This window comes from Mesoplodon densirostris, chromosome 11 (genome assembly GCF_025265405.1).
Source record: "Mesoplodon densirostris isolate mMesDen1 chromosome 11, mMesDen1 primary haplotype, whole genome shotgun sequence".
In the NCBI taxonomy this organism is placed as follows: domain Eukaryota; kingdom Metazoa; phylum Chordata; class Mammalia; order Artiodactyla; family Ziphiidae; genus Mesoplodon; species Mesoplodon densirostris.
The window spans coordinates 88,039,822-88,063,260 of record NC_082671.1 but is presented as its reverse complement, the minus strand read 5'-3'; the positions used below and the strand labels follow the sequence as shown (position 1 = coordinate 88,063,260).

The 23,439-nt window shown below is 34.9% G+C and overlaps 1 protein-coding gene across 4 annotated transcripts in view; it reads right to left on the bottom strand.

Annotated features, from left to right (window-relative positions):
- The window catches only part of EEA1 (early endosome antigen 1), a 148,428-nt gene that overhangs the window by 64,053 nt on the left and 60,936 nt on the right, over positions 1-23,439 (bottom strand). For all 4 annotated transcript variants that reach the window (XR_009533772.1, XR_009533773.1, XM_060112102.1 and 1 more), the window contains exons 4-10: positions 22,592-22,646; positions 22,430-22,495; positions 20,499-20,538; positions 19,125-19,238; positions 12,819-12,940; positions 11,551-11,706; positions 4,585-4,701 (exon numbers count right to left, since the gene is read on the bottom strand). Coding sequence is in view for 2 of the 4 variants with exons in the window: in XM_060112102.1 (XP_059968085.1) it covers positions 4,585-4,701; positions 11,551-11,706; positions 12,819-12,940; positions 19,125-19,238; positions 20,499-20,538; positions 22,430-22,495; positions 22,592-22,646 (670 nt within the window). In the remaining 2 variants the exon portion in view is untranslated. The remainder of the gene's footprint in view (positions 1-4,584; positions 4,702-11,550; positions 11,707-12,818; positions 12,941-19,124; positions 19,239-20,498; positions 20,539-22,429; positions 22,496-22,591; positions 22,647-23,439) is intronic.

Sequence of the window (23,439 nt, the reverse complement as noted above, 5' to 3'; positions counted from 1 at the left end):
CAACTACTTGCCATATCTGGCTTCTGCTTTGGCCTATGAACATCTTAACACTGAGACTGTGGAAAAGCGGAGAGCAATGAAGGATGGAAAATGGGTAAGAGGTGAGACCCAAAAAATAACTCAGTCTCTTACAATGACCTATATTGATCATATTAGTAGCTTTAAATAAGCATATGATTTTGTTCAGAATTTATATGGAAATAGTTAATTAAATTGAGCTGCAGGATTTTGTTTAAATGTCAGCATATGATTCTTATTAGAAACTAAAAAGGAAATTTCTTCAAGATTCCTGGCTTGTTTTTAAGTTTTCAAAGCCAGTGATTAAAAAAACACTGGTTTAATGCTGAAAATCTTGACATTAACACAAAAGTAACTATTTTTTCAATTCATTATATTTTATAATGTTATCTATCCACCTTGATGCTGCCTATGACCCACAAAAGCTGCCCAAGGCATTTCATTAATAGCCTTCAAAAGACCAGGCACAGAGATTTCCAAATTCATAACACTTGGATATCACCAGTGTCAACAATCATGGTTTGCCAAGGACTTGGGTGAGGAGAGGTGGGGGAGCAAGGATAATAAAAAAAAGGTAGATGCACATCTGTGCTTGCTCTAACCAGTGAAAAAAATCCTAAACAGGAAAACACTTCGAAAAAAAATTTGAAGTCTTACTTATGTAAAGATTATTAAGATTAGTAGAAAATCCTATTATTCCCTAATCAAAAATATCCTAATTTTACCACACTAAACCATCTTGAGTCCATGTATTATTCATAAAAAAAACATAGTACTTCCTTTAATAGTGTGAATGTATATATGCATGTGTGAATATATATATATATACACACACACAATCTGTGCTTCATTATCCCTTATTAATAGTTTAATGTTTCAAAAATACAAAATAAATTACACTGATCATAAACATAAACATTTGTTGTGTGTACACCTCTGGTAAATTTCCAAGAGGTAGAAGGTCAACTCTGAGCTCAAAGGAATTAAAAATCAAACTGAGGGACAAAGATAAAACTAGAGTGTATGTGGAAGTTTTCTACATATAGCTTGACAGGAGGGGAAAAAAGGGGGTAGGGAGACACAGAGATTTTCATAAAACTTAAAAAAGATTAAATTTTAAAAACCAGTCAGCACCAGGAGTATACAGAAAAATGGACAATGGTAAACTGGTATAATTACTCTGGAAAATAGTTTGGGATCATCTAGTAAATTTGATTATGTATATAGCCTATAACCCAGCAATTTCACATGAGACTACGTAACAGAGAAATTCTTACACAAATGCATGAGATTTGTATGTGAATGTTCATAGCCACAATATTTGAAATAGCAAGAAAAAAGAAAAACTGCGAAAAAATAGGAAGTATATTTGGGTCACTTCTGCTGCATACCAAATAATATAACTGTCATACAGAAGAGCATTTATGTGATTGAATTATAAACTGAGCTAGTTGCTTTTTTCCATGAAACACCATTTTTAAGAATGACAGACAAACTATGACTATTCAGATTTGGGGAGGAAGAAAATCTGTCACTTCAAAGGATAGAACTGATAGTATTGGTTGCCAATGATAAAATTCAAGCTTCCAAATGAAGCTTAGAATTTTGGAAAACTTGTATCCACCACCATGAGCTTGACACTTCCTCATACCTATAAAGTATTCTAAGATTGATGGTGATATTGACAAATGTGATTAGTTTTATATTGTACAATGAAATGTGTCAATATTTGGGGAAAAAATCTGCCTAACTCAGTGAACCAATATTTTCCACATGACTAATGCATAATGTTACAAAATCATGCACAGGAAAGACCCATTCAAAAGGCAAGACAGCGGAAAAAATTTTATTGTTACAAAGTACAAAAACTGCATTACTATGGTTTCAGATTCTACACTGTAATTAACTTTTGAGAAACTATATACTTTAGTTTCAGTATAATATCAAATAAAAATAGCTACAATTATCTGAAAAGGCTACTAAGATAGTCCTCCCTTTTCCAACTACACATCTGTGAGACTAAATTTTCTTCACACGCTTCAAACACATCACAACAGATTAAATGTAAAAGCACATGAGAATTAAGTAAGTCATTAAAGCAAAGCCAACAAATTCACCATACCTTTGAGTAAAAAGATTTAATAACTTCCTATTCCTCCACCACCAAAAAAGTAAAGACATGGGGAAAAAAAAGTATTGATACCAATACCTGACCTATCCCAAAACTAAATATTATCTGTTGCTCATCTTTAAAGAACCAAGGTGGAAAATATTAATATTACAGAATACAGAATAAGAACAAAGTTGGAGGTCTCATACTTTCTGATTTCAGAACTTATTGAAACATACAGTAGTCAAAACAATGTGGTACTGGCATAAAGAAAGACATATAGACCAACAGAGGACGACTAGAGAGCCCAGAAATAAACACTCACATACATGGTCAAATGATTTTCAACAAGGGCTCCAGGACCATTCAATAGGAAAAGGACAGTCCTTTCAACAAATGGGGCTGGGAAAACTGGATTTCCATATGCAAAAGAATGAAACTGGACCCTTACCTTACACTATAAAAAAAATTAATTCAAAATGAGTCAAAGACCTAAAACTATAAAACTATTAGAAAAAAACATAGGTGAAAAGCTTCATGACGCTGAACTTAGCAATGATTTCTTGGATATGGCAGCAAAAGCATAGCAACAAAAAAAAAATTGATAAACTGAATTCTCTCAAATTTAAAACTTCTGTGCATCAAAGGTGTGATACTGTAAAATATACATTTGGTCTTGGTCCCCATTTCTGGAACCAGGCTCCTAAAGCCCCAGGAATTCCCTATGTGATAAGAGCAATAAAGATATCCTTTGTTATTCCTAACAAGCCCCTTTCAACCACCTATGAGTTCGTATTAATGAGGTGATTTTTTAGAAAGCCCTAAGGATGAGGGTTGGTTGCCAGGGGAACCAACCTTGAAGAAAGGGTTAGAACTTTCAGTCCCACCCTGACCTCCAGGGAGGGAAGAGGGGCTAAAGGTTGAATTAATCATCAGTGGTCAATGATTTAATCAATCATATCCGTGTAGGAAGGAAAGGGTTTTGAGAGACTCTGAGTTGGTGAACACGTGGAGAGCACCCAGAGAAAGCATGGAAGTTTCAAACCCTTTCACACATATCTCACCCTATGCATCTCTTCCATCTCACTGTTCTTATGTTATGGTCATCTATAATAAGCCAGTAATCTAGTAAGTAAAATGTCTTCCCAAATTCTGTGAGTTACTCTAGCAAATTAATCACACCGAAGGCAGGGGATTGGGAACCTCCCATTTATAGCCAGTTGGTCAGAAGTACAAGTAACAAGCTGGACTTTCAATTGGTGTCTGAATTGGGATGTGTGGCAGAGGTGGGGTTGGGGTGCTCAGGCAGCCCTGCAGGACTGCACCCTTCATCTGTGGAATCTGATGCTAGCTCCAGGTAAGCAGTGTAAGAACTGAGCTAAACTGTAGGACACCCAGCGGGTGTTGAGAACTGTTAATATACGGAACACCCTCACATCTGATGTCAGAAGTGAAGGTGCAGTACAGTATTGAGAGTAGAGACACATAGGAGCGTTTTTCCTTTATAAAAAGATACAATCAACAGAGTGAAAAGGCAACCTAAGAGGAAATATTTGCAAATCATATATCTGATAAAGGGTTAATATCAAAAACATATAAAGAATTCCTACAATTCAACACAAAAACACAAACAATCCAAAGAAAATTACATAGCCAACAAGCATATGAAAAGATGATCAACCTCCTAATCATTAGGGAAATGCAAATCAACCATGAGGAGATACCACCTTAACACTCAAAAAAAAAAAGAAATAAAAATCACAGAAAATAACAAATGTTGGCAAGGATGTGAAGAAACTGTTGAATCCCTGTGCACTGTTGATGGGAATTTAAAACGATACAGCCACTATGGAAAACAGTATGGTGACTTCTTCAAAAAACTGAACATAGAATTACCAGTACGATCCAGCAATTCCAATTCTGGGTATCTACCCAAAAAAAATTGAAAGCAGGATCACAAATAGATATTTGTATACCCATGTTGAGAGAAGCACTATTGACAATAGAACCAGCCAAAAGAAGGAAGCAACAGATGATAGATAATACAATATATACATACAATGTAATATAAACTTAAAAAGGCAGGAACGTGAATGAACCTTGAGGACATTATCCTATGTGAAATAAGCCAAACACAACAAGACAAATACTGTATGATTCCACTCACATGAGTTACTTAGAATAGTAAATTCATAGATATAGAAAGTAGAAGGGGTTTGGGGCAGGGGAGACAGTGAATGGGGAGTTGTTTAATGAGTCTTGAGTTTTAGTTTTGCAAGATGAAAAGACTTCTGAAATTGGTTGCATAACAATGTGAATGTAAATAACACTTAAAAAAAAAACCCACACAGAAGAAGTCATACTGTACTGTGCCAATATATAAATAACATACACAAGATTAAAGTTTAAGATCTGTAAAATCAATTCACCATTATATGTAGTTTCTAAATTCTTACCTGATTTTTTTGTGTTAATTCATTAACTGAACTTTTAAGTTTTTGTAGTTCCTGCACATACACAGCAACTTCCTGGGGGCCTTTGGCAAGTTCACTCCTCAGCTGGTTTATTGTGGCCTAAAAGGAAAAAAAGAAAATTAGAGCAAACTAAAATGAAAAAGGAAATGGAAGCATCCAAAGGTTTTCAGATTACATAGATCTTTGTCATTGTTGTTGAACTGAAATAACTCAGAAATTTCAACCTGATTCTTTATCTTACCAGCCCTACATCTCTTCTGGCTGAAAATTAATTTTTAAAATTTATCCAAAATATACTTCATTTATTTAATAATACATGAAATGAAAAGTTGACATGTGTCTGAAGTAAGCACCAAACTGCAAACTTGAATTTACTGGCTTTAAATTCTATACTTTAATCCTCCTGAATTTAAAAAGGATACGCGGGCTTCCCTGGTGGCGCAGTGGTTGAGAGTCCGCCTGCCGATGCAGGGGACATGGGTTCGTGCCTCGGTCCAGGAAGATCCCACATGCCGCGGAGCGGCTGGGCCCGTGAGCCATGGCCACTGAGCCTGCGTGTCCAGAGCCTGTGCTCCGCAACAGGAGAGGCCACAACAGTGAGAGGCCCGCATACCGCAAAAAAAATAAATAAATGAAAAATAAATAAAAAGGATATGCAAGTTATGCCTATATTTTCTCCCAGTTTCTGTGCACAGCCTTTTTTTTTTTTTACATCAAAATCATGTTAAATCCAACAACCAACATAGAATTACCTTTGAAAGTGGTGAATCATCTTTTGGACTGTAATGCAAAGTATTTGTCCAAAGAAGTTATCAAACAGAAGCTATATATAGTTTTATTAACCTGGATCACTCTATGATCATGAAGAATAGCTGGGTATGAATTTGCTTTAATGCATTTAATATTGTTTAAATGAAAATTAATGTCTATTATGAAAACAATGGTTTAATCATTTAATAAATAAGGTAAGAGAAAGATAAGCAAAGAGCCTGGAAATACAAGCTTCCTATACATGAAAGCTTCAACCACTAGAGAGAAACTAAGTACTGCCTTTTAAGTATGGTTTCCTACAAGTGATATTAACAGAACTTTTTCATTTCCAATACTGCTTACTGGCTTTACTTTTTACATTCTTAACGTTACGATTATTTTCATTGCCTATATTCTTCATCAGTAAATAAACTATAATATGAATACAATAAATTTCTTAATTTTTTTAAATGAACACATTGGCAGTTACCTATATCATATATTACAAGTGAGTATTTTCATCTTCAAGGAAAAAATCTTAGAAGGCTACTAATTTATTGTGACAATAATGTCAAGTGATCTTTTGCTACTTCTTTTGGAAAGCCTTCCAGAATGTGTGGCCCTTTTGTGTTTGTTTGTTTTTTTGCAGTACGCAGGCCTCTCACTTTTGTGGCCTCTCCCGTTGCAGAGCACAGGCTCCGGACGCACAGGCCCCACGGCCATGGCTCACGGGCCCAGCCGCTCCGCGGCATGTGGGATACTCTCAGACCAGGGCACGAACCCATGCCCCCTGCATTGGCAGGCGGACTCTCAACCACTGAGCCACCAGGGAAGCCCTGTGGCCCTTTTTTTTGTTAAAGGATTCTCATTATAATAAAACCAAATCCACTGTGGATGAAGGTATAAGGATAATGGATGCAGGTATAAAGTTTTAGAAACTAGTAAACAAGGTAACTGAACTGAATGATCAAGCACTTGGGCTTATTTTAATAACCATAAATTAATGAAACTAGTTTTTTGAGTGCTTTCCAAACTGGTTTAAAGTCAATAAAAAGAGGTTTCAAAAATGTTTTGGGGGAATGACAGCATGTCTGAGATACGTTTATGACCTGATTTTTTAAGGAAAACATGTATATAAAATATACTTCAAAGAAGAAAATGTTTAAATATTCATGTATTTTTAACTGTGTTCAAGTAAAAAGTGTATCCTAAACACTTTCTGTCTTGAACTGGACATGTAACATTGAAATGGATATAGGTATTGGAAGTTTGTTTCAATTTGCTATGTCTAACAACTTTGAATCTCAGAATCACTTTCTGTTAGCAATATTATGGATGTTAATAAAAATATTAGGAACAATCCAGCTACTTTAAATTAGTATGTTTTAATCTTGTAGTACAAATGCCTACTTATCGCACAGGAAAATAAATTATCGTATTTAAATCCCTACTTTTAACTCTCTTTCAAAGGAATTACTAGAATATCTCACACATAATAAACAGAAATAAGTAACAGTGTACTAAAATGCAAATTTTGAGGATATTTCATTAAAGTACCATGATTCCACATTAAAGTTTATAAGATACAGTTAGCCACGTGTAACATCTATCTAGTATCTATCTTGCTGATAAATGCCAACATATAAAAGGAACTAAACAGGGGCCTCCCTGGTGGCGCAGTGGTTGAGAGTCCGCCTGCCGATGCAGGGGATACGGGTTCGTGCCCCAGTCTGGGAGGATCCCATATGCCGCGGAGCGGCTGGGCCCGTGAGCCATGGCCTCTGGGCCTGCGCATCCGGAGCCTGTGCTCCGCAACGGGAGAGGCCACAACAGTGAGAGGCCCGCATACCGCAAAAAGAAAAAAAAAAAAAGGAACTAAACAAAGAAAATGTAAAGCAAATGTATCCAAAATTATTTTGTTATATCTTATACCTTTTAGATACAGTAACATAAATAATTTTATAATGTATCCTTCATAAACTAAATATGTATATGTTTTAAACTAAATATGTATATGTTTAGAATTTTTTAAAATATAAAAGCAAGCATTTAAAATTTTTCACTTTACTCAAGGGGGGAAAAAAGAAAGATGTGGGAAAAGTATACACCTAAAGGTACATTTTAGTTATGGGGAAGGGGAGGAACAGGAGTGAATTATAGGACACTTTCACTCTCTCTACTGCACATTATGAGTCGTTTTAATTTTGACAGTGATCATATGTTTCTATTTAAAAAAAATAAAGACTGAAGAAAGACAAAATTTCAAAGGAAATAAATACATTCACTATAGCAATATCACTATGGGTGAAATTCAAAAAAAAGGTTCTTAAAGTCACATAGACAGTCCTCACTAGTTAATAGTACAAGCTCATCTGTGTCTAGAGATCTTTAGTACTTGCACTTCCTGGGAATGCTGCTCCCAATTCTTCACCCTGCTTCTTGCTTACTTCATTCTTCTCCCATGTATCCTCTTTGAGGATACCTTCCCTGATCATTCTATCTAAAATTGTCCCACGTTATTGCCAGCCCCACTACTGTCCATATCCTGCTTTGTTTTTCTATATAGCACTTAGCATTAACTGACTTCCTATCATGATTTGGTTTACTTATATATTATTTGGTCTCCACAAAGGAATATAAGCTTTATGAGAGCAGGCACTGTATCTTATTCACTGTTGTATTCCCCACATATAAAATAGCTGCTGACACTCAGGCATTCAAAAAATACTCGCTCAAGGAATGAGTGATTCTATCTCCAAGAAGTTACAAGATATTTGTACAAAAGGAAACAGTATATAAGACCCTATAAAATAGTTTGCATTTCCTTGAAGCCACGTTATTGAATTTAACATCAAATTTTTACTAAAAAATTTTAAATTACAAAATAATTAAGGAAAAATATTTTGCACAAACCGCCTGCTAGTGCTTTAAGATTATAATTATTGTCCTAATATTCTACTAGTTTTAGTAAATAATCATTTTAAAGATGGTTAAAAATTTGCTTGATTAATGAAACAAAAATGAGCATATGTTTGAAGTTCTGAGATTGCCTTAAAACACAAAATTGCCATATAGTGCTAGAAGGTGCTATATTAAAAGTAGTACTAATATTAAAAGCCTTCCAAAAACACATTACCTCAAGTTTAAGTATCTCCATTAGAAAGCAGAAAAAAATAAAATAAAATGATGGATGAAAGGTGGAAGACAAGACTGACAAAAGTACACATTGAACATACAATAAGAAGTCCAAACACACCTCTAAATCTGATCTCTTATACTAGCTTACTTTTAAATGATACTTAAATGCCCTCTTTAGTAACTATGCATGAGTGTAATCATACTTATCCCATCTCTTTATAACCTTTTTAGCTTTAAACATTGGGATTCAAATAAGTATATTTGGGGCTTCCCTGGTGGCACAGTGGTTGAGAGTCCGCCTGCCGATGCAGGGGACACGGGTTCATGCCCCGGTCTGGGAAGATCCCACATGCTGTGGAGTGGCTGGGCCCATAAGCCATGGCCGCTGAGCCTGCGCGTCCAGAGCCTGTGCTCCGCAACGGGAGAGGCCACAATAGTGAGAGGCCCACGTACCACAAAAAAAAAAAAAAAAATTTAAAAAAAAAAAGTATATTTGGAATACAAATAAAATTCTTAAAAAATCATTTCCATTAAAGACAACACCAAATATAAGTTGATTACAGCTTTGATATTTTTAATAATGTAGATTTTTAGGAATAATCCTTTTATTAACCTTAATTTCTGATCTAAAGAAAAGCTAATTATTTAAAAAGTACTTTTAAATGCTTTAGAATGAGTTATTTTTCTATATGCCTTCTAAAATATCTAGATTTTTTAAATGTCAATGAATTCATAAGTTATATTTTTTTGTTTTGTTTTGTTTTTTTGCGGTACGTGGGCCTCTCACTGTTGCGGCCTCTCCCATTGCGGAGCACAGGCTGTGGACGCACAGGCTCAGCAGTCATGGCTCACGGGCCCAGCCGCTCCGCGGCATGTGGGATCTTACCGGACCAGGGCATGAACCTGTGTCCCCTGCATTGGCAGGCGGACTCTCAACCACTGCGCCACCAGGGAAGCCCCATAAGTTATATTTTTAATGAAAGGAATGGAACATATTTAACAATGTATGATACCAGGTGGTATATCTTGAGTCTCAACCAGAAATACCAAACAAATCATCACATTTTTAGTTTCTTTAATTCCTTTTACTGTTTTGTTTCTGATTCCAATGTTTTAGGTTCAGTAAAGCAGTAATATATAAAATAGGTTTTTTTCTATTAAGTTCAAGTTATATAATTCACTAACACACTTAACTGAGAATAAATAGAAATGAATTTTAATAAATTAATAAAATACATGCCATTTTTCAAGGAGTAAGCAGAAGCTAAGCACAGTTATAAACAAATAAATGAGATGGAATATTTAGACAGTAATTTTTTTTCATATGGAAATGGTATTAGACACAACTCAGAAGTATTTTAAGCTATACTCAATATAAATATACAATATGTCAAGATATAAAAAGTAATAAAAATAAGTATTAGATCAAGATTAATAGCACAAATTTACTTCTAAGGCAATCACCAGACCACCTAAAATGGGAAATAACATGATATAGAAAGAACACGAGTTTCAGACAGAACTTGAGTTCTAATCCAAGCTTCTTTATGTTAGGTGCATGACCTTGAACAAGTTATTTAACCTCATTGAGCCCAGATTCCTTAAATATAAAACAAACTTAATACTTAACTTACAGGGTTAAAAGAAATTTCTACTCAAGCATTATTTGGATGGGATTTTACCTCATGAGGCTTCTTTGATTCAGCCTCTCCTTGATTACACATTAGGAGCTTTTTGTTGGCTTTGATAAATTCATGAACTCCCTGGAATTATTTGAAAATTTGTGGTACTATGTGTCATTGGGCTACAAAGATCACTTTTGGGAAATCTGCACCTGAAGTTCATAAACTTTAAAGTCTGAAATGTTAAGCATCATAAAGCCTCACATGCCTATGCATGTTGTACCCATAAACTTCCACCATTCCTCCACTGATAAGATATAGGAGGAACTAAAATAAAGGTTGACATGGGTTATCTATAATATTTATACTCCATAGCTCATTAATAAGTTACTAATTATGAATAGAGTGGCTTTTAGATCACCAGCTGAAAAACTCTAAGAAAGAGATGCAAGTTGAAATGTCACTGTAACTTAACTTTTTAAACTGAAAACATGAAAAACAGAGGTCCACATCATATATGGGAGCTTAAGAACTACACATAGTACTAGTTATAAGAAAATACCTCCTATGATACAGTAGGAAGGACAAAGGCATTTTTAAGCAAATATATTTACTATACATCCTAGAGTTTGTCATATGCTGACATAATTATATAAGGGATTTACAGGCCAAAGTCATGCAAGAAATAGTAAAAGAAACTGACAATGTTTATCCTGGAAGAGAAAAAAACTCAGAGTAAATATGAACAGCCTTCAAATATTTCATGTGGAAAAGAACAATTTATTATGTTTAATTTCTGAGAACTGGAACCAGTGCATATAAATTATAGGGAAACAAATGTCAACTCAATGGAATGGCTGACTTAGGAAGAAATATGCACCCCCTACACCACCTAGCAAGAGTTATAGATCACTTATCAGAGATGCTATAAAGGGAATTCCTGGATGGAGTGTTAGACTAGATGATTTTTATGACTTCTTTCAACCACAAAATTAAATAACTGATAAATGAAAAAGAAGTCGAATAGAAAATAAGTCTTAAATACTTTTTCTAAACAACATTGGTTATACAAATGAAGACAATGAAATCATACTTCCTTTACCCCTACCAAATTGAAATAAACTTAATTACTACTTACTGACTAGTCTGGAGCAAATTTAACTTTAAATATAATTTCTATACAATATACATCATTTATTAAACAGAATAATACTCTTGTATGCAAACATTCTTCTCTAAGTCTCTAGCTTCATAGAGCAAAGATTAAAAATATTGACTATCAGACCATATTGACTATATACAAATATTACTCAGACCAGATCAAAGAAAGGTAAATACTGCTTGATAGGTCACTTGGAAAAATCCTGGCTTCTTCACTCAAGAGTGCACACTAAACAAGTTAACATCAATCTCATTTAAGTGCACTAAACTTCATTACCTGTGAGTGAGCATGTTCTGCTTGTAACTTTCTGCATTCATCTTTGAGTTTTTCAGATTCTCTCTCACATTCCAAAGTCATGTTGTCCATTAGCGTTTGAACTTGGACCAGTTCTTTCTTAAGCACAGCAACATCTTCTATTCCAGGTCTCTGAAGCTGCGAAGCAACACATTTTAATTAAAAATCACAGTGAAACTAAAATAACACACTTTTTTTTTTTTGGTGGTACACGGGCCTCTCACTGCTGTGGCCTCTCCCGCTGCGGAGCACAGGCTCCGGACGCGCAGGCTCAGCGGCCGTGGCTCACAGGTCCAGCCGCTCCGCGGCATGTGGGATGCCCAAACCCGTGTCCCCTGCATCGGCAGGCAGACTCTCAACCACTGTGCCGCCAGGGAAGCCCAACACACATTTTTAAAATAGTTTTACTACTAAGAAATCAAAATAAAACAATTTTAATATCAATTACTAGATTCCAAACATCGAACACTGATGTCTTCCCCCAACCATCCTCTCCTTTTCCCGCTCTATCTTATACTTAATAGTATAACCACTCAAGGTACAAAATCACAAATTCACAATTATCCTTAGCGATTTAATTGCTTTCCTTTCCTTCACAAAGTACACCCACTGGTGATAACAATCACTTGATAAATGCTGAATTCCTTCATTTTTTTATCCTAGGAAACTGGTCAATAACATGAAGAAGGAACAGGTATAAACATAATTTGGGTTTGTTGCAGATTGAATACAGTTGATTCATTTATTCACATATTTCTTGAGTGCTAAATAACAGACAGAAAGGAGGCAAGGACAGACCCAAAGTTGTTAAGCCTGGGGAGAGTGATGCAAATACATGGTACCACTGACAGAAATACAGTTACAGAGGAAACAGGATGACTTGATGTTATACTTATTGAATTTGAAATGAAAGCTAGAAATGCAATCAGAAGTATCCTAAAAGTATGAATTTATAAAACTAAAGTTCAAGGGATGGTAAGATCAGAGATGCAAATATGGACACTACTAAAAAAGACACTTGATATTAAGATAGAAACAACAAAAATGTTAATGTCATAAATTATGTCATAAAATTCCATTTTTACTTTAAAAATCATATAAAGTATATACATTTACGTGGTAAAACTAAAGGGAATTTTTTCTTTCCTCCATTCTACTCAAGCTGTACTTCCAAAAATGTTTCATCACTGTATATATTTAATTTTTCAATTTCAAATAAGGTACATTCTAGTAAATGGCTTCTAAATTACCAGTTCAGTCTTTAGATCTTGAATTATAGTTGCTCCTTTGTTTAATTCTTCTGTTAGATGGGCCACTTTTTGTTCAGCAGCTTCTCGAAGACTCCTTTCTTCATCATATTTTGACTTTATATCTAATTAAGGATAGTTACACAAATGACATGACATTAACTCTAGGGAAGGACAGTTTTATAAATTCTTGTATATTCCAGTATATATCTATATATCACTCTAATTCAAATTCACATTCCTTTGATAACCATAAATATATACAAAAAAATTATACTTCTGATTACATTAAATGGTAAACTATTTTTTTTAATTTTTGAATTTTATTTTATTTTTTTATACAGCAGGTTCTTATTAGTCATCAATTTTATACAAATCAGTGTATACATATCAATCCCAATCGCCCAATTCATCCCACCACCACCCCCAACCCCCGCCGCTTTCCCCGCTTGGTGTCCATACGTTTGTTCTCTACATCTTTGTCTCAATTTCTGCCCTGCAAACTGGTTCATCTGTACCATTTTTCTGGGTTCCACATATATGCATTAATATACGATATTTGTTTTTCTCTTTCTGACTTTCTTCACTCTGTATGTCAGTCTCTAGATCCATCCGCGTCTCAACAAATGATCCAATTTCGTTCCTTTTTATGGCTGAGTAATATTCCATTGTATATATGTACCAAACTTCTTTATCCATTCATCTGTCGATCAGCATTTAGGTTGCTATCATGACCTGGCTATTGTAAATAGTGCTGCAATGAACATTGGGGTGCATGCGTCTTTTTGAATTGTGGTTTTCTCTGGGTATATGCCTAGTAGTGGGATTCCTGGATCATATGGTAATTCTATTTTTAGTTTTTTAAGGAACCTCCATACTGTTCTCCATAGTGGCTGTATCAGTTTACGTTCCCACCAACAGTACAAGAGGGTTCCCTTTCCTCCACACCCTCTCCAGCATTGGTTGTTTGTAGATTTTTTGATGAAGCCCATTCTAACTGGTGTGAGGTGATACCTCGTTGTAGTTTTGATTTGCATTTCTCTAATAATTTGTGATGTTAAGCAGTTTTTCATGTGCTCCTTGGTCATCTGTATGTCTTCTTTGGAGAAATGTCTATTTAGGTCTTCTGCCCATTTTTGGATTGGGTTGTTTGTTTAGTATTGAGCTGCATGAGCTGTTTATATGTTTTGAAGATTAATCCTTTGTCTGTTGATATGTTGGCAAATATTTTCTCCCATTCTGAGGGCTGTCTTTTCGTCTTGTTTATGGTTTCCTTTGCGGTGCAAAAGCTTTGAAGTTTCACTAGGTCCCATTTGTTTATTTTTGTTTTTATTTCCATTACTCTAGGAGGTGGATCAAAAAAGATCTTGCTGTGATTTATGTCAAAGAGTGTTCTTCCTATGTTTTCCTCTCAGAGTTTTATAGTGTCCGTTCTTACATTTAGGTCTCGAATCCATTTTGAGTTTATTTTTGTGTATGGTGTTAGGGAGTGTTCTAATTTCATTCTTTTACATGTAGCTGTCCAGTTTTCCCAGCACCACTTGTTGAAGAGACTGTCTTTTCTCCATTGTATATCCTTGCCTCCTTTATCATAGATTAGTTGACCATAGGTGCGTGGGTTTATCTCTGTACTTTCTATCTTGTTCCATTGATCTATCTTTCTGTTTTTGTGCCAGTACCATATCGCCTTGATTATGGAACCTTTGCAGTATAGTCTGAAGTCAGGGAGCCTGATTCCTCCAGCTCCGTATTTTTCCCTCACGACTGCTTTGGCTATTCGGGGTCTTTTGTGTCTCCAAACAAATGTTAAGATTTTTTGCTCTACTTCAATGCCATTGGTAATTCAACATGGATTGCATTCAATCTGTGGATTGCTTTGGGTAGTAGAGTCATTTTCACAATATTGATTCTTCTAATCCAAGTACATGGTATATCTCACCATCTTTTGGTATCATCTTTAATTTCTTTCATCAGTGTCTTATAGTTTTCTACATACACGTCTTTTGTCTCCCTAGGTAGGTTTATTTCTAGGTATTTTATTTTTTTGTTGCAATAGTAAATGGGAGTGTTTCCTTAATTTCTCTTTCAGGTCATCATTAGCGTATAGGAATGCAAGAGATTTCTGTGCATTAATTTTGTACCTACAACTTTACCAAATTCATTGATTAGTTCTAGTAGTTTTCTGCTGGCATCTTTAGGATTCTCTATGTATAGTATCATGTCATCTGCAAACATTGACAGTTTTACTTCTTCTTTTCCAATTTGTATTCCTTTTATTTCTTTTACTTCTCTGATTGCCGTTGCTAGGACTTCCAAAACTATGTTGAATAACAGTGGTGAGAGTGGACATCATTGTCTTGTTCCTGATCTCAGAGGAAATGCTTTCAGCTTTTCACCATTGAGAATGATGTTTGCTGTGGGTTTGTCATATATGGTTTTTATTATGTTGAGGTAGGTTCCCTCTATGCCCACTTTCTGGAGAGTTTTTATCATAAATGGGTGTTGAATTTTCTCAAAAGCTTTTTTTGCATCTATTGAGATGATCATATGGTTTTTATTCTTCAATTTGTTAACATGGTGTATCACATTGATTGATTTGCATATATTGAAGAATCCTTGCATCCCTGGGATAAATCCCACTTGATCATGGTGTATGATCCTTTTAATGTGTTGCTGGATTCTGTTTGCTAGTATTTTGTTGAGGATTTTTGCATCTGTATGCATCAGTGATATTGGTCTGTAATTTTCTTTTTTTGTAGTATCTTTGTCTGGTTTTGGTATCACGGTGATAGTGGCCTCATAGAATGAGTTTGGGAGTGTTCCTTCCTCTGCAATTTTTTGGAAGAGTTTTAGAAGGATGGGTGTTAGCTCTTCTCTAAATGTTTGATAGAATTCACCTGTGAAGCCATCTGGTCCTGGACTTTTGTTTGTTGGAAGATTTTTAATCACAGTTTCAATTTCATTACTTGTGATTGGTCTGTCCATATTTTCTATTTCTTCCTGGTAGAGTCTTTGAAGGTTATACCTTTCTAAGAATTTGTGCATTTCTTCCAGGTTGTCCATTTTTTTAGCATAGAGTCGCTGGTAGTAGTCTCATAGGATGCTTTGTATTTCTGCAGTGTCTGTTGTAACTTCTCCTTTTTCATTTCTAATTTTATTGATTTGAGTCCTCTCCTTTTTCTTGATGAGTCTGGTTAATGGTTTATCCATTTTGTTTATCTTCTCAAAGAACCAGCTTTTAGTTTTATTGATCTTTGCTATTGTTTTCTTTGTTTCTATTTCATTTATTTCTGCTCTGATCTTTATGATTTCTTTCCTTCTGCTAACTTTGGGTTTTGTTTGTTCTTCTTTCTCTAGTTCCTTTAGGTGTTAAGGTTAGACTGTTTATTTGAGATTTTTCTTGTTTCTTGAGGTAGGCTTGTATAGCTATAAACTTCCCTCTTAGAATTGCTTTTGCTGCATCCCATAGGTTTTGGATCATCGTGTTTTCATTGTCATTTGTCTCTAGGTATTTTTTGATTTCCTCTTTGATTTCTTCAGTGATCTCTTGGTTATTTAGTAATGCAGTGTTTAACCTCCATGTGTTTGTGTTTTTTACGTTTTTTCCCCTGTAATTCATTTCTACTCTCATAGCACTGTGCTCAGAAAAGATGCTTGATATGATTTCAATTTTCTTCAATTTACTGAGGCTTGATTTGTGACCCAAGATGTGATCTATCCTGGAGAACATTCCGTGCGCACTTGAGAAGAAAGTGTAATCTGCTGTTTCTGGATGGAATGTCCTATAAATATCAATTAAATATATGTGGTGGTCTATTGTGTCATTTAAAGCTTCTATTTCCTTATTTTTTTTCATTTTGGATGATCTGTCCATTGGTGTAAGTGAGGTGCTAAAGTCCCCCACTATAACTGTGTTACTGTCGATTTCCTCTTTTACAGCTGTTAGCAGTTGCCTTATGTATAGAGGTGCTCCTATGTTGGGTGCATATATATTTATGTTTGTTATATCTTCTTCTTGGATTGATCCCTTGATCATTATGTAGCATCCTTCCTTATCTCTTGTAACATTCTTTATTTTAAAGTCTATTTTATCTGATATGAGCATTGCTACTCCAGCTTTCTTTTGATTTCCATTTGCATGGAATATCTTTTTCCATCCCCTCACTTTCAGTCTGTATGTGTCCCTAGGTCTGAAGTGGATCTCTTGTAGACAGCATATATATGGGTCTTTTTTTTGTATCCATTCAGCAAGCCTGTGTCTTTTGGCTGGAGCATTTAATCCATTCACGTTTAAGGTAATTATCGGTATGTATGTTCCTATGACCATTTTCTTAATTGTTTTGGGTTTGTTTTTGTAGGTCCTTTTCTTCTCTTGTGTTTCCCACTTAGAGAAGTTCCTTTAGCATTGGTTGTAGAGCTGGCATGGTGGAGCTGAATTCTCTTAGCTTTTGCTTGTCTGTAAAGCTTTTGATTTCTCCATCGAAACTGAATGAGATCCTTGCCTGGTAGAGTAATCTTGGTTGTAGGTTGTTCCCTTTCATCACTTTAAGTATATCATGCCACTCCCTTCTGGCTTTTAGAGTTTCTACTGAGAAATCAGCTGTTAACCTTATGGGAGTTCCCTTGTATGTTATTTGTCATTCTTCCCTTGCTGTTTTCAATAATTTTTCTTTGTCTTTAATTTTTGCCAATTTGATTACTAAGTGTCTCAGTGTGTTTCTCCTTGGGTTTCTCCTGCATGGGACTCGCTGCGCTTTCTGGACTTTGGTGGCTATTTCCTTTCCCATGTTAGGTTAGTATTCAACTATAATCTCTGCAAATATTTTCTCTGGTCCTTTCTCTGTCTCTTCTCCTTCTGGGACCCCTATAATGCAAATGTTGTTGCGTTTAATGTTGTCCCAGAGGTCTCATAGGCTGTCTTCATTTCTTTTCATTCTTTTTTCCTTAATTCTGTTCTGCAGCAGTGAATTCCACCATTCTGTCTTCCAGGTCACTTATCTGTTTTTCTCCCTCAGTTATTCTGCCATTGATTCCTTCTAGTGTAGGTTTTATTTCAGTTATTGTATTGTTCATATCTGTTTGTTTGTTCTTTAATTCTTCTAGGTCTTTGTTATACATTTCTTGCATCTTCTCGATCTTTGCCTCCATTCTTATTCCGAGGTCCTGGATCATCTTCACTATCATCATTCTGAATTCTTTTTCTGGAAGGTTGCCTATCTCCACTTCATATAGTTGTTTTTCTGGGGTTTTATCTTGTTCCTTCCTCTCGTACATAGCCCTCTGCCTTTTCATCTTGTCTATCTTTCTGTGAACGTGGTTTGTGTTCCACAGGCTGCATGACTGTAGTTCTTCTTGCTTCTGCTGTCTGCCCTCTGGTGCTAAATGATAAACTTTAGGGCTTCCCTGGTGGCGCAGTGGTTGAGAGTCTGCCTGCCAATGCAGGGGACACGGGTTCGTGCCCCAGTCTGGAAGATCCCACGTGCAGCGGAGCGGCTGGGCCCGTGAGCCATTGCCACTGAGCCTGCGTGTCCGGAGCCTGTGCTCCGCCACGGGAGAGGCCACAATAGTGAGAGGCCCAAGTACCACAAAAAAAAAAAAAAAACTTTAAATGATCAAATGTTTTTGTCTACATAAATTCCACACAGCGATAAATTACTAATTAGCATTTTAATGTATTCTTTTTTTTTTTTTTTTTTTTCTTTTTGCGGTATGTGGGCCTCTCACTGTCGCGGCCTCTCCCGTTGCGGAGCACAGGCTCCGGATGCGCAGGCCCAGCGGCCATGGCTCACGGGCCCAGCCGCTCCGCGGCATATGGGATCCTCCCAGACCGGGGCACGAACCCGTATCCCCTGCATCGGCAGGCGGACTCTCAACCACTGCGCCACCAGGGAGGCCCACATTTTAATGTATTCTTAATCACATACAATATATTACCTAAAAGCATGTATATGTAGTTTGAAAAATTATGTGATTGTTAGCATAACCAAATGTTAAATCTGTACTATATTATTTAACTTCTTCAAAATGTTACTTGTTAATCTTTAAGCATACCCCAAAAGAAAATTCACCTTCTGTAAAAATCAAGAAGAATTTTACAGAGAAAATCAGTCCTTTGAAAGGAGGTGGGAGAACAAACGAAATAACTTATATAGCAACTGTATTATCATTAAATGCCAGTGCCAGTAATCACCACCACAATCTATAACAAATGCTTTATCACACTAAAATACAATGTTTATTTCTAGGATATACAATGGCAAAATTGTAATGATACTGATATATTGGCTAAATAATTCTGATTTAATTTACCTGCAATTTCAGTGGCAAGTTGGGCTGCTTTCTGTTCAAATAAGTCTTTCATTTGCTTAATATTAAAATTTTCTGTTTGGGCTTCTTCTAACTGCTGTTCCAGAGACTGTAGTTCTACAAAAAAGTACAGTAATTATTCAAATACAATGTGAATTACATTTCCTAAATTGTTATTACTTATAATCATTGTAGAAGTTAAAGACAATCAACATATGTCTACTAGCCAATTACTAGTAGAGTATCTTCACATTTTAAAAATTAAGCATAGGGCTTCCCTGGTTAAGAATCCACCTGTCAATGAAGGGGACACAGGTTGGAGCCCCGGTCCAGGAAGATCCTACGTGCCTCAGAGCAAGTAAGCCCATGCGCCACAACTACTGAGCCTGCGCTCTAGATCCCGCGAGCCACAACTACCGAGCCCACATGCCGCAAATACTGAAGCCTGCGCGCCTAGAGCCCATGCTCTGCAACAAGAGAAGCCACTGCGATGAGAAGCCTGCACACCGCAACGAAGAGTAGCCCCAGCTCGCCGCAACTAGAGAAAGCCGGCGCACAGCAACAAAGACCCAATGCAACCAAAAATAAAATAAATAAATTTATTTTAAAAAAAAAGAATTAAGCATAGCCAATTCATTTAAGGCTCAAGTCATAGTTTACAAACATGTAAAACAAATGAAAGGAATATACAGCAATCATACCCAAATAATTTATAAATATTTGTTTAAGGATTATTTTGAATTCACATTTCTCCGTTATTTTCCTATATCTGTCAACTGACCAAAAAGGAATATATCCTGTGCCTCTGAGGAAATATGTCACAATGTGAAATGAAATTAGAACTGTTTTAAGAACAATCAAGGTCTCAAATAAAATAATCAATTAAAATATGCAGTCAACTCCTACTACTTCATTCTCATAAAGAAAAGGGATTTCAGAGGGACATTAAATACAATAGCTAATCTCAAAATATAATTTTGATTATTCATTGCGCATTCCTCCAGTTAAAGTAATTACAAAGATGCTAGTTTCATAATTTTTTTACTTCAAGAGAAAAAACAGCATCGCTCTTTAATACAGATCTAAATTTTCATTAACCACCATATTAATGTAATATTTCAGGAGTTTCTTTCTAACTTCAGAATATAATGCACTAAAACAGGACTAAGATTTCATTAACTGATTAAGTTACAAAGTTCACAGGTAATAAATACTCTTGGCCTAGAATATGACTGTTATCGTCACTGTTTTAAAGCCATAAAGTATAATCACAAAATAAAATTCTTGTAGCAAGCATCACAGAAAAAGAAAGAAGTAAAAAAGGATGAGAAAGAAGAAATAGAAAAATGAAAAAATAACAGCTTCAAGTAAAGTTACCTGCTGATGAATCAGCCACTAATCCATCAGGTTTAGACTCCTCAATGAAAACAAAAAACATAAATACATTAAAAGGAAAAGACAATACTGTTAAAATTGCCAATGTGAAAAAAAATCTCTGAAATCCACATTCTGTCAGGTAAGTAGCAAGATTTTGATGAAAATCAAATCTTGGCCTGCTCACATTCTTCTAGATCTCTAAGGTATGACTAGGCAGTCTGGAATAATGATGTAACTGTAGCTCACTGATTCTAAGAATTCTTTTATGTTAACATATATTAAATTTTTATGAGTCTTGCCAAGATGGCATCTTAAATTCCATAAATACAGTAATAAGTAACATAAACTATCACAATTATAAAAATAGATTCTAAAGCAAATACTTAAGTTAGCAGATAAGATTCAATCCTATAATATTTGAAAATTTTTATAAGCTGAAATATGCCATGAAACTAACACTACTAAAAAACTGGCTTTAAAAACATAAATTTTTAATTCCAGATTATAAATTGTCTTTAAAGGGAGCTGAAATAAAGAATGTATTCCATAAGGTTTAATTTATCCCATGCATTAGGAATAAAATAATATACCACCTAGTCATTATTTCCATATTCTAAAGAATTATACATATCTGAAAAAGTTTCATAAGGTATCTCATAGTACATCTGACTTTTTATTTTCCTATACATTGGATTTAGACATACTGATTGCTAATAATCATCAGTATTTAAAATACATTTTCCCCCAAAGGTAAATTTCTTATCAAGGCAATTGCACTATGGGAATGTATTTATTATAAATGTAAAATAGCCATATCAAATGTAGTAAACAATTTCCTCTGTGTTTTCAGGTGCAGAAAATAATACAGCTCATGTTTGAGTGATTGTTAATGGCATCTATGTAAAACATACATAAGTGAACTATAAGTATTTTAGATTACTAAAAACCTCTTTAATGCATCCTCAATTATAGAAACTGAGCAGTAATAAGACTGATATCTTTTTATCCATTTATTTGTTTTTTTTCCTAGTCCAAATCACAATTTTTGGTGAAAAGACAAAAAGACCAACTGGGAGTCATAATGTGCTAAGATAATGTGCACAGGGATCAGTAATTACTTTATAAAAGTATTAGAGCTATTGTTAAAGGGTGTCAGTTTTATTCTAACAAATGAAAACTATATATGTATTTGGTAAAATTCATTATTCTATGATTCTTTATGTAAGTTTAGTATAAAAGTCAAAATAATTTTAGTATAAAAATCATAATTGGTTAAGACATTGTTTAGAAAATACATTAAGCTATAAAGAACATATATATAAAGAATCTAAGATATCAAGTGAAATCCCTCAAAATAACCACTTTTGATACCACAATGATTTTGTTGTTCTTTTCCCTATGTATTATTTTTATGTAAAGTTGTATAGTACATATGTGCCTGTGTGTGTACAAAGACACAAATGTTTTTTAACATCATTAATACATCAGTTTTCCCATGTTTTCAAACAATCTCCACTAATATAAACTGTAAGCAGCTACTAATAGTTCTGTCCTTATTAATAGACATTTTAGTGATTTCCAATTTGTCACAAACACAAATGCTTTGAAGAGCTTCACTACTGTTTGAACCTATATTTCTTAACCATTTAGGTATATTGTCAGAAAATAAGAATAATGTTTTAAACAATCCATAGGTAAATGATTCTTAATGGAGCACCTTTAAGGAGTTACATCTGACCTTCCCACATATTAGCTATATTGGTTTGCATTCATTAGTACTACAAAGGATATACATGTAGGCTAATACACAGAGAAACAAATTAGGAAGTTATTCATATCAGGCCACCTGTTTACAAAAAAGTATTATGCTTAATTTTCAACAATGAAAATAAACAACTAATAACACACTTCAAGTATTTAAAAGCAATTACTTGCTGCTGCAGCCCTTGAAATTTTTCTAATTCTTTCTTTAATTCTTCTGAGTACCATTTTTCCTCCTAAGAGAAGAAATCGGTTTTTAATCAGTAAATTGTAAAAGATTTTATTTATCTGAAACACTGAAAATAAACAAGTATAATCATTTTTAGTTTTACCTTAAGTGAAGCCTGTAGGTCTTGGACCTCTTGTCTGAGTAGTGCTATGTCATCTCTAAACATAAGTTGAAAAAAAAAAGGAATTAATAGTTAATGTTCTTTAACAAATCATGGCCAGTGACTGCATATTAGTATTCCAATTTTCTCAAGTCTTAAAAAAAATACTATAGATTTTATGTATAGTGGCATATATATATATATATATATATATATATATATATAATCCTTGGGAAAATAGTTTTATTCCTAAAGCACATTGTCTCTAAATGGAAGAACATTTTCTCATGGAAATGATAAAACTGACTGTCAAGAACCTGAGCCAAAAGCAAAATATCTCCCATTAATTTACCAGCAATAAGCATCAATGGCTTCCTATTGCGGTTAGTGTAAAATCTAAACTCATTAACAAGGACTATAAAATCTGCACAATCTACTCCCTGCCTTACCACTCTCACCCTCATTACTTTAGCTCTAACAATTCTGGCTTCTTTCTGTTTCTTGAGTCTGAAATGCTCTTTCCTGTCAAAACCTCACATTCTGTTCACCTCACCTAATTCTCAGTCAGTCTAACAAAGGAATGGTGAGCAGACACCTCAAGGCCCTAATGCAGGAAAAAGATTCCATGAGAAAACACATTTAGGATTATTCTTGTGGATATGAGGAACATATCTTCCCCTGTTGGATTATAAATAGCAGAAAAAGGGATTCTCCTTCCTCCACGCCACTCCAATGGCTGCCATGGTAGAAGACATAAAACTGAACTGAGCTGATTGGGAATACTCAAGTTAACTGATTCTAGTACAAAGGGAACAGGATCAGTTCTAATGTTTCAGAAGACCAAGTCCACA